Here is a 21,492-nt window from a genome sequence, read left to right on the forward strand (position 1 = left end):
TATAAACTGTCTGATGATCAGCCAGTTTTGGAAAATACTAGACTATATTATACTGTTGGTGGTAGATACTTTTGTTGGGTAACACTTAAAGAAAATTTCAGGTATTCTTACAAATAGAAATAAATTATTTTTTTGCATTTATGCAATAAATATTTATTTGTGTGTCACCATGTTGGCACTGTTCCAGATGGTAGGATACAGTGAATAAAACAAAAATTTCTTTTTCTCAACAAGGCTATATTCTAGATTGGGAAAGAAAATAAAAAAGGAAAGCATACTTTTTTGTGTGAGGTAATGAAAAGTGATGTAGAGAAAAATAAAGCCACAGGGACTGGAGTATCAGAGAGTGGGTAATTTGCAATTTTAAATAAAGTATAGGAGGAAACTTAATTGAGAAAGTGAGTGACATTTGAGCAAAGATCTGAAAGAGATGAAAAGGAACAAGTCCTGTGGAGTGAGCCTTCCAGGTGGGGAGAGTAGCAGATACAAGGTCCTGAGAGAGAGGAGGCTGCCTGTCCATGTTTGTGCTACTGCAGGGAAACCAGCAGAGCTGGATCGGAGTGAGTGAAGCAGAATAAGGGAAGATGGGATGGATCCAGTAAAGCCTTGTAGGCCGTTTGCTGGCTTTTACTATGAAATAAAGAACCATAGTAGGGATTTTGACAGAGGAGTGACATGATCTGATTTTCATGTTGAAAAAAATGTGATGGGCAAGATCTGAAGCAGGGAAATGGTTGGAAGGCAGTTGTAGTATTCCAGGGAGAACAAGTAGTGGCCAGGTTGATGAGGCATGGTTGGATTCTATATGTATTTTGATAGTTAAAAGGATATGCTGAAAGAGTGGGGTACATGGTAGGAAGGGAGGAATCAAGGATGATCCCCAGATACTTCGCTTGAATAATTGGAAGAATGGAGCTGCCGGTTGCTGAACTGAGAAAGACTTTGGGAAGAGGAAGGTCTGGGGGAAAGATGAGATCAGGAGCAATCAAGCTTGAGGCATCTATCTAATAACTGGGTATATGGAGTAAACAGTTGGATCTATGTGTCTGGTGTTAGGTGGAGAGTCTAAGATTGCATATATACATTTGGGAGTCATCAGCAAACTTACGTGAACTTACATGGTTCAGTAAGTAATTGAACCATGAGGCTGGGTGAGTTTACCATGAGTGTGGATAAAGAGTTGCAAAACTGAGCCCTGGAACACTCCAGCATTAAAAAGTTTGGAAGGTGAAGTGGAACCAGCAAAGAAGTGAGAGATATGGAGAGTGAGGTAGGCGTAATCTCAGGAAGGAAAGTATATTGTCCTGGATGTCAAGTGAAAAATGTTTAAAGAAGGAAGGAATGATTTACTGTCAATTCCAGTGAGAACTCAAGGTGGCTGAGGACTCAACTCACCATTGACTGGAGTGTCATGGGGGTCCTTGCAGGCCTTGATTAGAGTGGTTTTGGTAAAGTAGTAGTGGTAAAAGCCTGATTGGAGTGAGTGATGGAAAATGGGAGAGGAAGAATTGAGAAATATAGACGTGAGGTAGTACCTGGAGGGAAAAGTTTTACTTCTGTTTGTTTTTAAGTTGGGAAAAATAGCAGCATGTTTGTACGCTGGTTATATCCAGTAGAGAGGGAAAAACAGAAAGTGTCACAGAATTGCTGGAGGGATATCCCTGGAGCAAATGACAGGCTCTATTGCACAAGGGGAGGGCTTGACTTTAGGAGACTTGACAGCTCAGCTCATCTGTAACACCAGACTCTACAGAGTTTACTAGTTAACCAGCTCAGAATAAAGTTGTAGAATTGTGAGCACTGGAAAGAGAGAAAAATAAAACTTACAAATTCTAGAAGAAAATTACTTTTTTCCCCTCTTCTGAACAATACGTGATATTTCAGTAGAGTTCTTTAACCAAGGACTACCAGAATAGCGAAGTCTGTTCTCAGAACAGTGGTTTTAACTATTATGGTTAGATGTGTTTTTTGCATTTTTAGATTTTGAAGCATTCTTTTTTAAGCAATGAGGAAAAAAAAATAACCAAGACTTTCAAGTATATACTTTGCAAATGTAAAAAAAGAACTTTAGAGGAATTATTGATCTAGTTTTTAGAAAATGTTTTAATCATCAGTAAGAGCCCAGTGTATTTTATGAAGTACATTGGTTTACACCAGGAGTCAGCAAACTCTTTGTATATTACCCACTGGCTAAGAGTGATTTTTGTTGTTGTTTTTGATTAAGTAGGGGTGCTGGTGGGATGTGCACACCATGATTTTGACTCTGCTTGAGAATGGTAAAGGTTTTTTTTTAATTTTTTGCCTTTAAAAAGTAAAAATTGTTTTAATTGTTAAAAAAACATAAAATTTACCATCTTAACTTTTTTTTTTTTTTTTTTTGCGGTGCGCGGGCCTCTCACTGTTGTGGCCTCTCCTGTTGTGGAGCACAGGCTCTGGATGCGCAGGCTCAGCGGCCATGGCTCACGGGCCCAGCTGCTCCGCGGCTTGTGGGATCTTCCCAGACCGGGGCACGAACCCGTGTCCCCTGCATCGGCAGGCGGACTCTCAACCACTGCGCCACTAGGGAAGCCATCTTAACCATTTTTAAGTGTACAGTTCAGGAGTGTTTGCTATATTCACATTGTTATACAACATATCTCTAGAACCTGAAATTCTGTACCCGTTGAATAACAACTTCTCTTTGTAGCCCAGGCAACTACCATTCTACTTTGTCTCTATGAATTTGACTACTCTAGGTACCTCATATAAGTGGAATCATACAGTTTTTGTCTTTTGTGATTTTACTTAGCATAATGTCCTCAAGGTTTATCCATATTGTCACATATGACAGGATTTCCCTTTTTAAGGCTGAATAATATTCTGTTGTATGTATATACCATGTTTTCTTTATCCATTTGTTTGTCCATGGACATTTGGTTTGCTTCTACCTCTTGGCTATTGTGAATAATGCTGCAGTGACTATGGGTGTGCAAATATCTCTTTGAGGTTTTGTTTTCAATTTTTTTGGATGACTCTGAATACAAAATTACTGCTATTGATTTTTAAAGTGTTCTCTGTCTTCTGACATGTGGTAGGACTAAGGAAATAATCTCCGGGTATAAAGTTGAGGGTCAAGTTGTTAATTGATGGTGATCGCACAGCTAGTTGGTAACAGAAAACTCAAGAACTTGTCCTATTAAACTAAAGAATTTCGAAGTAAGTACAATGTTATGCATATAGTGTTCGCTTGTATAGAAAATGCTATACTTTAAATGAGAGCATTTCAGTTAGTTGTTGCTGTGAAGTGAACCATCTCAAAACTTAGTCACTAAAGTAACTTAATGGCTTCACTTATGATTCTGTGGGTTGACAAGGCAGTTCTTACACTTCACATACTGTTGGCTGGGACAACTAAAATGTACACATGGCAGACTGTGGATGCTAGCTGCCAGCTGGGAACTCAACTCAGGTAGTCAGCCAGGATCTCACTTCTTTTCCATGAGGGTCTCTCGGTGAGGTTAATTGGGACCCTTACAGTGTGATGGCTGGGACTAAGAAAGATTGTGCAGAAAGAGGGCTCCAAGAGGGCAAGCCCAACAAGCCAGTGCTTATTGAAGCATGGGCATCCTGGTTGCTAATGTCCCGTTAAAGCTAGTCACGTGGCCGAGCCTGAGGCTGTGTGGCAGGGGGCTGACTGTACAAGGGCATGAGTATCTGGAGGTATATAGTTCTTTAGTTCGCTAGAGGCCACCAAGGGAGCAATCTCCCATACTTGTGTAGAAGAAAGCATATTTTAAACGAGGGCACACGGTATTTAGATTTCTTGCATTTGTCTTATAAAATATTTTACTAGTTTTCACACTTAGGGAAAATTCATTGATTATTTTAGTGATTTGTTTACTCTTGATATTTGCCTGAAATTGTGTTCGTGCATGGTGAAGTTATTAAAATTCAGCCAGTTTGACTCTTAGACCCAATATGGGTGTAAAATTGATATGCTGATGTGCTCTCAGATTAATACTCAGTTTCAAAACTGAGAAACAATACAGATTGCTCTGTGCAACTTTTTTGGTTTGAAAATACTTTTCTAGTTTTTAATGCTATGCAGTGTACCTGTCTTAAAAAGAATAATACACTCATAAAATGTTGGAATTTTTAATTCACTCAACATTAGATTCTTTATTAAAGCAAAATTATGTACGTTTTCCTTGCTAGCTTACTCTGGAGTAACTCAGATTAAACCCTTGATTGTTCAGATTAACTAGGAAAAATTACTCTTTGGGGACGAAATTTTTGATTAAATAGCTGTTTATCCCTGGTTCCTTCAAATTTAGATTGATAATATTGTATACCCTCTCAGGTCAAAGTAATGCTAAAATTTTGTACATATTTTTCATGATGTAGAATCTGTGAAGTTAAAGCTTGAGCTTATTTGAATTTTTAGTTTTTGTTATTTTTTCTTTCTAGTGCATCTATCCCTTGGGCTCTAAATCACTTAATAACTTAATTACTCCTGATTTGGAAGATTGTCACACTCCAAATAAGCCTCAAAAAAGAAAGATCGTGGAAACCAACTCTAAAGAGTCACCTCTTTTAGCAAATGCCAAAAAGACTAAACATCATAATGGTATTGATGGTGAACAAGTTTTGAACAGTAAACATGATGAAGAGTATGATGAAACCTCATCAGACTTACCTGGTTTACTACACGGTGGGCAACAGAATCCAATTAGGACAACTGATTCCTTGGAGCAGAATGAGATTTTGGAAGCTGATATTGTTGACATGGCTGCTGAAGAAGATTCTACTGTGGTTGATGTTTCTGGAACTGGAGGGACTGCCCCTCAAAATGAAGGATGCGCATCTGAACTGGAAATGCCGTTGGAGAGCAAGCATACCTCATTTTGCCAGACTTCATGTGTCCAGTGGAAAAACGCATATGCTCTCTGTTGGTTAGACTGTATCCTGTCAGCATTGGTGCACTTGGAAGGGCTGAAAAACACTGTGACTGACCTATGCTCTAAAGAGGAGTCTGTGTTCGGTCAGTTGTTTACCAGGTATAATCAAGCCAATGAGTTTCTGCACACCAGTCAGTTGGATGGAGTTAAAGGTTAGTAATAACATTTTATTTCTCTTTAATTTTTAAAGAGGTTAATGTTGAACGTTGTAGCACGCGAAAAGATGCCATCAGTAGCTTTTGTTTTACGTAGAACCTCGGAGCAAGGAGCATAGGGACCGAGTCTGTCATGAAGCTTGAGTGAACACCAGTTGTGTTATCATGACTGCCCAAAAGGCAGTCTTTTTCAAAAACTAAGAGTAAAGAATAAAGAGGCTATGGCTGTATCTTAGCTGTCAGGGTAATGGTGGTCAACACAGAGTACATCAAAGTACAACTTTAAGTTTTTGAGTTGCCGTAAAGCAGAATAAAGAAGTAAATACACACCATCCATAATCCCACAACTCCCCCAAAATCTCTTTTCACAGTGAGGGCTATATTTTTATTTTCTATAAAATAGGATACCCATGAACCCAAGATAAATTAAAATATTTCCAGTGACTTGCACCTACCTATGTGTTCCTCCACATCCCATCATCTACCTCCCCCAAAGTTAATCATTATCCTGAAATGTGTTATATCGTTTCTTGTTTTTTAATAGCTTTTCCTACATATATATGGCTAAGAAATATATTGCCTAATTTAATGTTTTGAACTTTATAAAAAAAGACATACTGTACAGTATTTCTTCTGGGACTTTTATTTTTTTTATAAAGATTTATCTATGCTGGTTGTACTGGTTGTATTTGTGTTTCATTGATTTTTGTTGCTATATGATATTTCCAGTTCGTAAGTATATCAGTCTGTAAGTACATATGTTATTTATTCATCTGTCATTCGGTTGTTTTTTGCAATTGTAAATACTGCTGCTGTGACTATTCTTAGGCAAGTCTCCTGGGGCACAAGAGTTTTTCTTGGATGTACCATAGGATAGACTCTGAGTTCAGATTTACTGGACGATGGCTAATGGTTTTCCAAAGTGGTTGTACCAGTCTACTCCCATTAGCAATGTAGAAGAGATTTTCCTAATCCATATTTCCTCCCTTGGTTTTTTTCACACGTGGTGATTTTTGCAATTTGAATGATATAAAATGGTTTGTGGTCTTGATTTGCTTTTCCCAGATTTTAAAGAGGTTGAACAGCTCTTTGTATGTAGATTGACCCTCTGTTCCCTCTGTGAAGCCTGTTTGTGTCTTATCCCTGTTTGTTGTATTGTCATGTTCTTATTGATTTGTGTGAGTTTTTATATGTCCTTGTTGCTATATTTATTCAGACAGGTTACTGAATCTCCCACTTTGTATCTCATGTTTCTACTTTTTTAAAGATATCTTTTGATGACAGAAATTGTTAATCTTTCCTTTTATAGCTAGTAATGTCTGTGGTTTTAAAAAGAAATGTTTCCTTTCTCCAAGATCAGAAAGTCATTTACCTCTGTTTTCACTGAGAAGTCACAGAGCTTTGCTTTTTACATTGAAATTCTTAGTTCAACTGGAGGTAATTGTGTCTGGTATGTGGTAACGTTTCATTTTTTTCCATTGCATAGCCAGTTTTTCTAGCTCCACCTTTTTCCTCAATTGATCTGCCATGCCCCCTTTGTCATATAACATTCTATGTATGTGTGCAGCTGTTCCTTAACTCTGCTTTGTTTTCTTGGTCACTTTATCTGTCCCTGCACCAATACCACACTTTTAATTATTAGGGCATTTTAGGTCTTGCTGTCCTCATCTTTATTCAAATTGACTTTGATCATGCAATCTTTTATATAGATCTTATACATTGTTTCCCCATTGTTGACTATTTTTCTGTCTCTGTAGCAATGCCATACTCTTTAATTATTATGGCTTTTGGGGTTTTGGTATCTGGTAGGTGGAGAATCCTAACCTTTATGCAGTTTGACTTCGGTTGTGCAACATTTTACTGTATTAGTATACTCTTATACATTGTTTCCCCATTGTTAACCATTCAGGCTACTTATCATTTTTTTTTGCTATTATGTGTAAATACCATGGCAGATATCCCTGTATCCTTTGAATCCATTGCTGATTATACCCTAGAAGGGATGTTAAAATATTTATATAAAGGGTAGCCCCCACTCGCTGCAACTAGAGAAAGCCCACGGGCAGCAACAAAGACCCAACACAGCCAAAAGTAAATAAATAAAATAAATAAATTTATATTAAAAAAAAGAAGGGGATCCCCTTGGGGATCCTTTAAAAAAAAAAAAGAGTCTTTCTAAATGGCTTTCCGGAAGGGTTATTACCAACATAATAATTCCATTTTCATATGTAGAAATAAACATCCCAGAACACTGTAATCACCTTTGCGTAGAAACGTTTAAAAAGTTGTAATTTTTTTAGATAAAAAATATTTTGTTTCAATTTGAGTTTCTTTGAGATTGAAGTTTTTTGCAATTTCTAAAATTCAGTTTCTCAGAAGCATATTTGCTTCTGCCTTTTCTCTTTATTCCTGTTTTGTATAATTATAGAAACCCCAGTACTGAGTTGGTGACAGTTGTTTGTTGTAAAAGAACATACCTCATTCAAATTTTGACTTGAATATTAAATTAATATTAACTTTTAATTTTAATATTATATTAATTTTTTACAAGATAATTGTAGTTTTTACAATATAGTTGTAATTAACATTTGTTCAAGCTACATTGCTTTGGATTATAAGTTTTCTCTTTTCTTCAGTGTGGTCAAATAACAAAAATTCTGGTTAATGCTTACTTCATATTACAGAAGACTCCGGATGTTTTCATAGTGAAACATATAAGCAGAGTGTGATCAGGCTGTATGAATTATTTATTCGTAAGAGATTTGAGTGAAAAGATCTATTTGTAGCTTAAAAGTAACTAGAGTCAGATGCATATGGCGGTTTTTATTCAAAATAATTTTCTTATTAATCTTAGGTAGTTTTCTGCCAGAGTAATTGCATCTTGAGGACTTTTACCCTAAAGAAATGATGAAAAACATGGACAGGTGTGTGCCCAAAGATGTTTAACATGATAGTATTTATAATAGTAAAAAAAGAAACAACTTAAGTGTCCAACAATAGGGAATGGCTAATAAAACTATGGTTCAGTCAGAGTGTAATTACTAGCCTGCAAATTTTTTAATGAAGCAGATTTGTGTAAAAAAAAAGCAGAATGTAGAATTGTATGAAATGTGATGATGTCATTGAAGGCCCTTCAAAAGACATAGGAGGAGGAAAACATACCAAATGTTAGTTTGGGAAATAATCATGACTGTAAATTTGTCTGCTCCTGTGATCTAGTTAAGTTCAGTAAAAGTTAAACAGAGAGGATTAAATGGTTAGATTTTGTCTCTAGCATAAGTAATAATTTCATGAAAAGAGAGAGCTTCAGCTGTTTCAGAGATGGGCAGAATATCTGAAAGTGTGGCTCTTTAGCTAGGCTTGAAAGACTTGCACTGAGATTTTACTCAGGCAGAATGATGTTGAGCCAGGCAGTCAGTACTGATGATATTGTGCTGTTAACACATATTGAGGGAATATATGGTATACCACAGAGAGAGGAAGAAGAATTAAGGAATTTTGTATTTTCCATTTTTGTCTCTGCGAAATTTGTTGACTCTGGTAAATGTTCATTTTGGTAATGTCTTAATTGTCTGTAGAAAGAAATAGGTTGATGAGAAATTGATAATGTTCTGTATTTTATTATCAGATGGAGATTGTAAAAAACTTCCTTCTGAAATATTTGCAAAGATAGAGACCTGTCTGAATGAAGTCAGAGACGATATTTTTATTAGGCTTCAGCCTCAGCTTAGGTGTACATTAGGTAAGTAATTTATGGAATTGAATTGTATTACGCATCTACCATAAAGACATACTTACATCAAAAGGAAATATAATACTGTTTTATTACTTGGGATGATCAGATTCTTGGAATCTGATCATTTAATCACTGGTTAAATCATTCGTGGATGGAGGTGTTCTATATAAATATGCAGGCATGTGTTCCACCCCTTCAGCGTGGATGCAGTTCTCAAAACCAGCTGAATACTCACGGGATACACCATCAGTTGCTTTCCCAATACTGTCCCCCAGTAGACTACTCCAGCGTTTTCAGCCTTGACTGACTGTGTATTAAAAAAGCACCTAGGAAGTTTATAAGTAAATAACTAGTGCTGGGAGCCCATTACATAAGAATCTCAGGATGGAGTTCAAGTATCAGTAATTTTTAGAAGCCTCCATGTGATTCTTATGGACGGATTGGGTTGAGAATCTCTGGTCTACACCAACCATAATAATTCTATTTCCCCTGCTAGTGATTGGTTTAGGAATGGACATATGGTACAATTTTAGCCGATGGAATATGAGGAGATGTATACTGATGACCTTTTGGGAAAGTTTTCTTACTTTTAAAAAGGGCATAAGAATGAGACCTGCTTTGTCCTCTATGAATTGTCTTTTGGCCTCTGGGAGCAGAGTGGAACAGGGGCGCTAGAGTCTCCAGGTCTTTATAAATTTTGTTTTGTATTGCAGAAAGGAGCTGGTAGTGATTTTTTTTTTTTTTGAGGGGGTGCCTTTTGTTTTATTTCTCTTTATCTTTTTTTTTTTTTTTTTCCTGCCACACGGCTTGTGGGATCTTAGTTCCCTGACCAGGGATAGAACCCAGGGCCCCAGCAATGAAAGAGCTGAGTCCTAACCACTGGACCACCAGGGAATTACCATATTTCTCTTTATCCTTTTTTTTTTAAGTCTATTTTTTAAAAATTTTATTTTATTTTTGACTGTGTTGGGTCTTTGTTGCTGCACGTGGGCTTTCTCTAGTTGCAGCGAGCGGGGGCTACTCTTCATTGCCTTGCGCGGGCTTCTCATTGAGTGGCTTCACTTGTTGCAGAGCATGGACTCTAGGTGCACGGGCTTCAGTAGTTGTGGCACGTGGGCTCAGTAGTTGTGGTGCGTGGGCTTCTCATTGCGGGGGCTTCTCTTGTTGCAGAGCACGGGCTCTAGGCGCGCGGGCTTCAGTAGTTGTGGCTCGCGAGCTCAGTAGTTGTGGTGCACGGGCTTAGTTGCTCCGTGGCATGTGGGATCTTCCCGGACCAGGGCTCGAACCCTGCATTGGTAGGTGTATTCCCAACCAGTGCGCCACCAGGGAAGTCCCTCTCTTTATCCTTGTATTAACTCTTCAATTAATATTGTGTTGTAGTAGCTGAATATATGATACTCCTATTAGTATAATACTCCTGTTAAATTATGTACAATATCAATGCCTTCAAGTTTTTCTCTCAACAAGTGGCCTTTATTTCATCAGACCCAGATAGTGTATCTGGAAGCAGTGTCTTTTTTGCATGGTTGTATCCCCTTATTTCTTTGTCCCACAGTTCTGTCCCCTAGTTTTACTATTTTGTTTTTCACGGACTCCTACATATTTAAGTTTACTCTGTTCTTATAAACTGATTTTCCATATGCCAGATCTTTGGCATTGCCTCCTCTAGGACTAAAGGGCTATTCTAATTCATCATCAGGTGGGATCTCAGATGGGACGAATATTCTTTTTATCAAAGTATTATTTACATATAGTAAAATCCTTTTCAAATGTATACAGTTGTGTTACCATTTCCACAATCAAAATATAGAACAGTTCTATCACCATGAAAATGTTCCCCTGGCTCCTTTATGGTCAGCCCCTTTCCTTACCCCCAATCACTGATCTGTTGGGTGGATACTCATTTCAAAGGAGCCTTTTTCATAAGATTGCCAGAGTGTAGACTGAGGGGCTCCCGTGTTGCATTTTGCAGGTATCATTTCCCTCCTAGAGTGACCTGAGATGTTTTATTCAGGTTCCCTACTCCAGTTCCCAATTGAATTAAAGAGTGGTTTCTTCCCCAGTCTGAATCATCACTCTTCTTATCCCTGCTAATTGTATTTACAAGGTGGCGTCTTGCTCTGTTGCTACCTTGGGTCTGGGATTTGTAAATTTTGTGCACTCATAGCAATTGGGCAAGCATACAGCTCTTCCAATACAGTAGAATCCTCTCATTTGTGTTTGTACTACTCAGTCAGCAGTGAGAGGTGCTACATTAGAGGCTAAGATCTTACTAATGAAATCTTTGTTTCAGGGAGCACTTTAGAGTCTTACAATGTATGTGTCCTCATTCTGAATATTAACGTGTATTTTAAAGTACTAAAGAAAGAGAAGTAGAATCTGTATTGACCCGGAATGTTTGTTAAATTTTTAAGATCAGCCAGCCACTTCCTCATTTTGATTATTGTTTTTTAAAAAAGGCATTGTAAACTGTCCTCTCTGCTCTCCCTCCCCCGTAAACTGTCCTCTCTGCTCTCCCTCCCCACAGTTTAAGAAATATAACATTACAAATACAACTGAAGCCCTTTATGTACTCTTCCCCAATTCTTCCTTACCTCCCCACAAAGGTAACTACTATCTTCAATTTGGTGTTTTCTTTCCCTCTAATGTGTATATTTCTTTCTTTATTTTAAAAAGGAAAAAGCTGTTATTGTTTTGGTTTCTACTTATTTATGTAAGTGTAAAGAGTAATTTAGCCTTTGAGTGTAGTGTACCAGTGTAAGGATAGACAGACCACTAGAACAGAATAGAAAGTCCAGATCAGAACTCTCCCCGTTTGGTTACTTCATAACCATGATGGAGGTACTGATGCAGGTAGGTGGGGAAAGAAAAGGCCATCCAGGAAACGGTGCTTGGGACAGTAGTTTCCTGATACAGGGGGAAAATTAGATCCCTACTTCACACCGTAATTAGAAAGAAACTTCAGCATATTTAAAAGCCTGAACATGAAAAGCAGAGTTGTAAAACTCTGGAAGAAAATACAGGTGAATATTTTACCGCTCAGTGGGGAAGAATTTCCTAAATAAGATACATAAAAGAAGAGATTGGTGACTGTGATTACATTAAAGTTTAAAACCTCTGGGCAAAGATAGAACAAAGAAATAATACCCAGGATATCTTACAAGGAACTCCTGTACATCAGTTAAAAAAAAAAAAGACAAAAACTGATAGAAAAATGGCCAGAAAACATTAATGAGAAATTAACAGAAGAGGAAACTTGAATAGCTAGACAGCAAGGAGTCACTGAAAGGTTTGCATCCTGGTAATAAACGAGGGTACTTTAGGGCAATATGCAAACTAGGTACTAGGTCCCCATCTTTCAATGGTCTGACTTTTGAGTTTACAATGATGTTAAAGAGATCAATGCATTCAGTAGAAACTGCACTTTGAATTTTGATCTTTTCCTGGGCTAGTGGTAAGTGGTGTGATACTCACTCGTGATGCTGGGCAGTGGCTGTAGCTCCCAGCCAGCCATGCAATCATGGGATAAACAACTGATACACTTACAACCATGCTGGACCCAGACCACCGTTCTGTTTTTCACTTTCATTATAGTATTCAATAAATTATATGAGATATTCAATACTTTATTTTAAAATAGGCTTTGTATTCAATGATTTTGCCCAACTGTATTCTAATGTTAAGTTTTCTGAGCACGTTGAAGTTAGGCTGGGTTAAGCTGTGATATTCAGTAGGTTAGGTGTATTAAATGCATTTTCGACTTAATGATATTTTCAGCTTACAGTATAAAGGTTTATTGGGACCTAACCCTATCATAAGATGAGGAAGATCTGTAGTTGGGTAGGAGTTGGGGATAAGGTACTAGAGGCAAAGAAACCACTTAACTAGGGCTTCCCTGGTGGCGCAGTGGTTAAGAAGCCGCCTGCCAATGCAGGGAACATGGGTTCGAGCCCTGGTCCGGGAAGATCCCACATGCCGCGGAGCAAGTAAGGCCATGCGCCACAACCGCTGAGCCTGTGCTCTAGAGCCCGCGAGCCACAACTACTGAGCCCGCTTGCAACAACTACTGAAGCCCGCAAGCCTAGAGCCTGTGCTTCGCAACAAGAGAAGCCACCACAATGAGAGGCCCACGCACCGCAATGATGAGTAGCCCCCGCTCACCGCAACTAGAGAAAGCCCGAGTGCAGCAACGAAGATCCAACGCAGCCATCAATCAATCAATCAGTCAATCAATAAACCACTTAACTAATTTAGGCTGGAGGTTCTAAAAATTAGAATTAGGTATTGGCATTATATGTTCTCTAATAGGATGCTTTATACCCATAAAACTTATAATCAAAGGAAAAATAATTAAGATCAATTTAGGAGCTATGTAAATTATCTAAAATGATCTGTAATCATGTAACTTATTTAACTGTGTTTTGAGCTCTTTCATGATACTTTGATTCATTGAAAACTTCATGTATTTTTAGACCTAAAGATTCTATGTCCTCATGAAATACAAATTACTTACTTTTTCACTTAATATTTAGTTACAATAGAGTAAGCATTTAAAGGCTGATAACTGATTACAAACTCATGCTGTACTCTGCACTGTTTATGCATATGATGTTGCATCTGTTCATTTTTAGGAGATTGATTTGTATTTATTTCTGTTTATAAAAAATATTTTATGTTTTTTGTACAAAAATAGCTGTGGGACTGCACCACAAAGGTGACTATTAAAATAGCCTTTGTGACCACCGATATTTATAGCGTGTGCTTAGGCAATAAAACCCACTGTTCTGCCTTTTGGTCATGCCAAGGTGACTCCTCCTGGCTGTGTTCCAGGCAACTGTAGTTCCAGCCAAGGGGGAGAACTGAACCACGGAAGTGAGACTGTCCCAGGGGAGGGAGAGGATAGAAGAACTCAGGTTCTTTCTCAGGCCAAATCAGTAAGGCAGCATCTAAGCTCCCCGGAGGATAGGAAGGAGAGAAACCAATTGGAGGATGGATGTAAGAGGAGAATATAAATCCTCCTACTAACTTGCTTGCTGGTCTCTAAATTGGAAAACAGAATCCATAGTTGGGTTTTTGTTTTAATGACAACAAAATTCAGATCTTCTTTAGCCTTAAAGTTGTTGAAGTTTAATTTTAATTGTTAAAAGATTAAGAAGAGTAGTAGGTAAGGTGTCTGGAGATTTGAATCTGGTCCTCTAAGCCTGGTTTGTCATGCCCTCACCACATGTAGAACAAGAGAGTCAGAATGGAGATGGCTTTTTAATGGTTTTGTCCAGCTCTGAAATTACTATCGTACAGTGTTTCACCAGTCATATTACTTTTAGTATCTGTACCAAACAAACCTGTACATGTTTTTGCTTTGTTTTTATAATACTCTAGGGCTGTTATAGTTCTGAGGATATGTTTTCCCTGAGAAAACCTAAAAAGATCTGAGGAGACAGTATGAGCCTTTTCTATCTTTTGTCTTAAGAAGTTTTCATAAATGTCCACCAATACAAATGAAAGATACTGAGTGTTAATTAAATCTTTATGATGGACATTTTTAGAAAATGCTTTGAAAACTTCCCTTGCCCAACTGTGAATAACTTACTCTGTCATACATGCATATTCACATATATTCACACTGTGAATGTAGTGAGAAAAGACAACAATTTGTAATTTTGGTTTATCTTTTTCAGTTAATTATGAGCAATAATTTTTTTTTTCTTCTTCAAGGTGATATGGAAAGCCCTGTGTTTGCACTTCCCCTGCTCTTAAAAACAGAACCCCACGTTGAGAAGCTCTTCACATATTCTTTTTCTTGGAATTTTGAATGTTCACAATGTGGACACAAATATCAAAACAGGTTAGTTTTTCTATTTTTTAAAATGGATTCATTCTATTGAAAATGGCTCCAAGTAATAAAATTGGAAGAAAACTTGCTTCCACTTGTAGCACTGCTCTCTCTACCCTTGATAAAATTTCCCACCATATATTGAAGTTTCTCCACCATTAAGGTTTAAAGGAAAATTTTGAGCCTCAGAAATTGCAATTTGCTTGCTTCTTCATACTAGAAGAGTACAAAAAAAAAATGGTTTGATAGATTACTAGAAGGCATTTTCTTAAGAAGTTCTTTAGTGGGAAGTGGGGACAAATGGGAACGTAGCATGTTCCCCTGTACTCCCCTCCCCTCTGGATTCCCCACTGAGTAAGAATACCTCTTAGAATTCTTTGAAAAACTATGTGTGTTTTGTTTACTCCAATATTAGGGACTAGGGCTTTTGTTTGCTTGTTTTTAACATCATGGCAACTTGATTTTAGGCTCCCAGAGTCTGATAGCAGTCCTCAGAGGTAACTTATGCTTTCCTATTCCTTTCCTTAGTCCCATGAAAGACCAGCCATCACCAGAATCCTTCCACACGTGAGCTGTCTCAGCCGTACTTTCTACTTCCCTGATGCCTCTAGGTGAGGATTAGAGGGGTCATGGTTGTTGTACATGACCCTGAGATTGGTACTTGGGAGGAAGCATGGAGAAGAAAGAAGCTGCAAATTTATTTTGCCTCCATACACCTGCCACATAAATAAGGAGAGAAATTAGGTTTTAGAAGAGGAGTCATGGAGAGAAAGTTCATCAGGCATGATACCCTCACTTTGTCCATATATGAGAAAGTCTCTGGCTGGCTGGCCTTTCCTCTTTTCTGAAAGTCAACTATTAGTAAACTAGAAAATTTGGAGTCTCTCAAAGTTATTAAATAAAACTATAAGAGGAAAGTATTGCTTTAGATATCCATTATCTTAATCAAGATTATTTTTAGGTATTTAGGAATCAGTTGAGGAGAGTTGGGACTGAGAGAACACTCTAGGGAATCCAAGCTACAGAACCAGGAAACATTTGTATTTTTACCAGTTAGCTTGAAAGTACTAGAACAGAGTAAGAGTTAGCATTTCACTCATACCTAAGACTTAAATAATTTTGTGTAAGTGAGTATGAGAACAAATACCTGCTTCTAGGTCTTCTGTCATTAATTTCTATAAATTACCTGACTTTCTCCTCATTTGACAATGTGAAAACTGAAGCTTTAAAGGGGTTAAATTGATGCCCAAGGTGACATGCTAGTAAGTGGCAAAATTCAGGCTTAGGTTTTCTGTTCTCTAAGACTTTCCTGCTCACTGTGGTGTACTGCCTAATCACCACCTGGATTTTAAATAACATAAATAACATATGCAAGTCTGATGATTAAAATCAGCTTCATTATAGCTTTTCCAAAATCCCCATCTCAGTTGTTTGACAGCTTTTCATTGAACATATCCTGTGTGCCAGGAACTCAACAGAAGTAATCTTTATTCTGACCAAATTCAGACCAGTTAGTTAGGGAAATAACATGAACATAATAGGGGACCGGTGACTCAGTCGTTATTTTGATCTGTTGGCTTTGCATACAAGGTGGATAAGTGCATTTTGGAGCTGTATAGAAAAAACTCTGAGAGCTCAAGGCACAGAAGCCACCAACCACTTTGGGTTTGCCTTTTTTTTTTTTTTTTTAAGTTCTTTGTTCTAAAAGTAAAAGGAGTTATAGAGGAAAAGCTAAAATGAAGTGGCATTTTACTAAAAGTATTTTCACTTAATCTGGTGGAAGAATACCCAGCAAACTCATTCATTTTTGTGCTGCTGCTTTTAGTGCCAGTTGAACAGCTCTTACTTAATTTAGAAGATATGTTCTGGAGGCAGTTAAAAACATGGTCTTTGGAGTTGGACTCCCTGAATTCCTGTCTCAAGTCTGTCATTTATCATCCGATGTATTTCACTTTCCTCATCTGTAAAATGGGGATAAGAATAGTACCTGCCACTTCGATTTGTTTGGTACGTGAGTGCTTAGCACGGTGACTTGTACACAGTAAGTGCTCAGAAATGTCAGATGTCCTGTGGAGCGTTAACACTTACTTGCTGAGACAAATTCCCTTCTATTAACTAAAAAATAGGAGGCTTTACTTCACATTTATCTCTGAGAACTAAGAATTTAGCAGAAATATAGTCAGTGTATTTGTTGATACCTCTATGTGGCTTTGCTTTTAAAATGTTAGCTTCCCTGATCTATTTTTAACGGCCTGTGCTTATCTCACTTATGACTTACCAGTATTTGTTACTGTTTAGAGAAGAAGGTAGTGTCTCCTAGATAATAAATAATTGCTCTTTTAAAGATATTACTGAAGCGAATCTAGTTGAGGCACAGTGTGCATCTGTAAAGATCATCTTTTTAGAATAATTGCTCTTTTAAAGATGTTACTAAAGCGGATCTAGTTGCGGTACAGTGTGCATCTGTAAAGATCATCTTTTTAGATGCCTATTGCTATTAAGTATTCAGGCTAAAGTGCAAATTTAGAACTTGTGTAAACTGTGAAAACAATATTCTTTCGCAGCTGATATTCTTATATTTTAAGGATCAAGATAATTAAGTTGTCTCTATTCCTGATTGTATATATTTGTAAGTGCCCCTTTTTGTTTTAGGTTGTCAATAATGGAGAGCCAGATTGTGAATTTTTTGAGTAAGAGATGAGCTCTTAATAAATTTGAAAGCCTTAGAACAGTGGTTCTCAACTATTTTTTGAGAAAAATATTTTTCTGGGGGGGGGGGGCTATTTTTGTCCCATGGGACATTTGGCAATGTCTGGAGATATTGCTACAGCTGGAGTTGCTACAGCTGGAGGCTGTTACTGGCATCTAGTGGGTAGAGGCCAGGGATGAGGCCACGTATCCAGCAATGCACAGTACTGTGCCACACAGCAAAGAACAACCCAGTGCAAAACAGCAGTGGTATTGCTCTCGAGAAACTCTGCCTTAACGCTTTCTTCATCTCATAGCTGAAAACTATAGGTAATTAACGTGGAGAGTCCTTACAAGAGCTTTACTAGAGCAGGGTTCGGGAGGAACATTGATGTATTGATTTGAGGGAATAGGAAAGTATGAATAAACAAATAAAGGAAAGTACCTTTTTATTTTAAATGTTGATTGAGTTAACATAAATGAATTTAACTTAATCAAAGTTTTGTCTTCTTTTTTTATAGATGTATGAAGAATCTGGTCACCTTTACAAACGTCATCCCTGAGTGGCACCCAGTTAATGCTGCCCATTTTGGTCCATGTAACAATTGCAACAATAAGTCACAGATAAGAAAAATGGTATTAGAAAAGTGAGTTTAAATTGCACTACTATTTTTAGAACAAAATGAAGGTGGATTTACTTTTTTTTTTTTTTAATGTGTAGAATTGAAAGTGATGACTACAACCCACTTTCAGAAGTTGGAGTTAATGTATGTTTGTGAATTGCCAAAATGCTTCTCTCCATCAGGAACTCTGGCCAATAAGGAAGCTGTTCAGGCGACATACCACTGCGGAGCTGAGTTAGGGTGATTGTCTGACCCCACTGTCCTACTGTCTTACCTTCTTTTGCCTTTTTTCTCTCTTTAAGGATATTAAACTTGCATTTTTCTCACCTCTGCCAAGTGCCTGGAGTCCTTAGAATTCTGGAATGTCCTTAATCTAATTTCAAGAACTAAGATGATTCAAAGATGAGCCATAGGCTCATCTGTCTGAATTTCCCTCTTCTTGCAGTCCTCGGCCTGCTAATTCCTCGTCCTGCTGTAAGCTCTCTGCTGCCCTTGAGCAGATGTATCATTTTTATATTTTGCCAGCTCTTCTATTTTTTCCTCAGTGGGAGGACTGATCAGAATTATCTTTTCCAGTGTTATCAGAAGCCCCATATCTTTAAAAACTCACAGGTAAATTCCATTTTAGGCAGTTTGTCTCTCTTTTGTTAATACACTCACACACATACCTCCTCTTTAACCTTTGCTTTCAGTTGCCCTTATCTCTACATAAAGAAAATGTTTTGAGGTTTAATTTGATGTAATAAAGAACCAGTGACATTAACCTTTTCTTAACCTTTTTCTGATGCCCTTGGATGTGCCAAGAAACCTCTCAGAATCTTTCCTAAAGGTTTATTATCATCCAAGTAATAAATTCTCAGTTAATCTAATAGTGCCAAGACTTAAAAGGAAAAAAGGGCAGTGCCACTCCTAACCCATCTCCAGGCATCTGCTTTTTTTTTTTTTTTTAAATTTTATTTATTCATTTGTTTAATTTTTTAGCTGCATTGGGTCTTTGCTGCTGCACACGGGTTTTCTCTAGTTGTGGCGAGCGGGGGCTACTCTTTGTGGCAGCGCGTGGGCTCCTCATTACGTTGGCTTCTCTTGTTGCAGAGCACGGGCTCTAGGCACCTGGGCTTCAGTAGTTGTGGCTCGTAGGCTCAGTAGTTGTGGTTTGCGGGCTCTAGAGTGCAGGCTCAGTAGTTGTGGCACACAGGCTTAGTTGCTCCACGGCATGTGGGATCTTCCCGGACCAGGGCTCGAACCCATGTCCCCTGCATTGGCAGGCGGATTCTTAACCACTGCGCCACAGGGAAGCCCCAGGCATCTGCTTTTTAAACCTTTAAGGTAGTATTTACTTTGAGATTTCAAAACAGTGTACTTATTCCACCTTTATGTAGTCTTCTTTTATAGTAGTTGAGGACTAAGGGCTCTTACACCAACACCTGGGCCCCGTCTCTATTTAACCTCTCCCTGTCCTTCCAATATGATTACATTTTTGGTTAAATCAGTGCTTCAGTACTTATTGTTTATTATGAATATGCATATATTCCCTCTCCAGCCAAGCAGGATACGTGGTTATGTTTCATTTCTTTTATAACTCTTTAGTTTTCCTGGAATTACTAATTGCCTGTGTTTTCACTTGCTTTGTTATATATACATTGTGATTTTTTTTCCAAATTCTTCAAATGCCCGTTAGTAAATTTTCTAAACACTCAAATGCTTCAGTTTTTTAAGTTCTCCTCCCCCTTTTTTTCTGGAAACCTTTTATCCTTCTGCTCCAGGGTTCTAATCTATACTGGTTCCTCCCTGGGTCTGCTGCATGGGAGTCTTCTTTTTTTTTTTTAATAAATTTATTTATTTTATTTATTTATATTTGGCTGCGTTGGGTCTTGCTGTGCGTCGGCTTTCTCTAGTTGCGGCAAGCGGGGGCTACTCTTCTTTGCGGTGCATGGGCTTCTCGTTGCGGTGGCTTCTCTTGTTGCGGAGCACGGGCTCTAGGCGGGCGGGCTTCAGTAGTTGTGGCGCGTGGGCTTCAGTAGTTGTGGCTCTTGGGCTTTAGAGTGCAGGCTCAGTAGTTGTGGCGCACGGGCTTAGTTGCTCCGCGGCATGTGGGATCTTCCTGGACGAGGGCTCGAACCCGGTTCCCCTGCATTGGCAGGCGTATTCTTAACCACTATGCCACCAGGGAAGTCCCGGGAGTCTTCTTTATACACACTTGTGGTCACTATCTCAGTATTCAGCCCAGGGCCTTACCCCTACCTTCTTCAACATCTGTTGCCTATCAATATTGAGTCTTTAGGGGTTCTTTGGGGGCATATAAGCTCTTCTCATCAGTATCCCCACTCTGTAGCAGTCACTACATTCATCACTTCATTCATTCTGCTAAGTTACCATTTTTCTGTTTGCTTTTTGTCTTCTAAGTATTTATTGTCTTCTCGTTTGCTCATGTCTCCTTTCCCTTTTTTTGTCCTTTTGATTTATTACCTTTTTTTGTCCTTTACTATCATTTGATAGCATTTGATTGGGGAGACAGTGGAGATATCTTTAACCAAAAGTCCATAGGCTGTCTGGGGTCCAAGCTTTGAGATTTAAGTCTTGAGGGAATCCCCCCCACCCTTTTATTTTTTTGACTGTGCTGCATGGCTTGTGAGATCTTAGTTCCCCAGCTAGGGATTGAATCCGCACCCTCGGCAGTGAAAGCACAGAGTCCTAACCACTGGACCGCCAGGGAATCCTTTTTTTTTGAAGTGCTTTCCTTAGTGATGAGGTAGAAGGGCAGCCGGATTGGAAGTCTGTCATCCTGCCCTGGATCACTTGAGGCTTCTTGGTGTATATAATTATAACAGTTTATAGTGCTTTTTCTCAAGCCCTAACATTGAAGACAAACTCACTACTATTTTGTTTGATCTATTAATTTGTTGTATTGCAACATATAATTTTTAATTATACAAATATGTTGCTTTACTTACATTAAAGATTCATACTCTGATGTGGAAATGTATCCAGCCAGTGTTTCAATGGGAAATGTGTTTAGAGTTCTAGTGAATGGGCCAATTTGTAAGCAGAATTTATAATTTGGACATTTACTGTATTCAAAAGTAAATTGAACTAGTATGTAAAATTTCACTTAAATTTTAAATGACAATGTCTTTATAAAGTCCCTGGTAATTTTTTTACTTTGAAATTTGTGTAACTTGATTGTTGGTATCTAATGGAATTTAGAAGCAAATTTAATATAGCTTTTAGGGATAACTTAAAAGTAATTAGGTCCATCATGATATTGTGCATAACTCAATCTTATAGCATTCTAAAAATTAATAGTGTTCCCTGAGCACCTTGTCTCAGGTAATCCCCATCTCTATATGTTCCCATTGGAAAAAGAGTCCATTGATAAATCTGGTGGGTCCAAATCTGCTACTTTTCTTTAAGTAAATTTGAGTAAATTATTTAGGAATTATATCCAGAGCATGGTGACATAGACTTAGAATGTGATTTAATTTTACTTCACAGACTCTTGAAATGAACCTCTCATTACTGC

The 21,492-nt window shown here is 38.0% G+C and overlaps 1 protein-coding gene across 1 annotated transcript in view; it reads left to right on the top strand.

Annotated features, from left to right (window-relative positions):
- The window catches only part of USPL1 (ubiquitin specific peptidase like 1), a 39,869-nt gene that overhangs the window by 9,951 nt on the left and 8,426 nt on the right, over positions 1 to 21,492 (top strand). Inside the window, exons 4-7 of the mRNA XM_082859366.1 lie at positions 4,447 to 5,089; positions 8,721 to 8,834; positions 14,544 to 14,673; positions 17,871 to 17,996. Coding sequence (XP_082715492.1) covers positions 4,447 to 5,089; positions 8,721 to 8,834; positions 14,544 to 14,673; positions 17,871 to 17,996 — 1,013 coding nt within the window. The remainder of the gene's footprint in view (positions 1 to 4,446; positions 5,090 to 8,720; positions 8,835 to 14,543; positions 14,674 to 17,870; positions 17,997 to 21,492) is intronic.

The sequence above is a fragment of the Leucopleurus acutus genome, assembly GCF_964270905.1.
Source record: "Leucopleurus acutus genome assembly, chromosome: 18".
In the NCBI taxonomy this organism is placed as follows: Eukaryota; Metazoa; Chordata; class Mammalia; order Artiodactyla; family Delphinidae; genus Leucopleurus; species Leucopleurus acutus.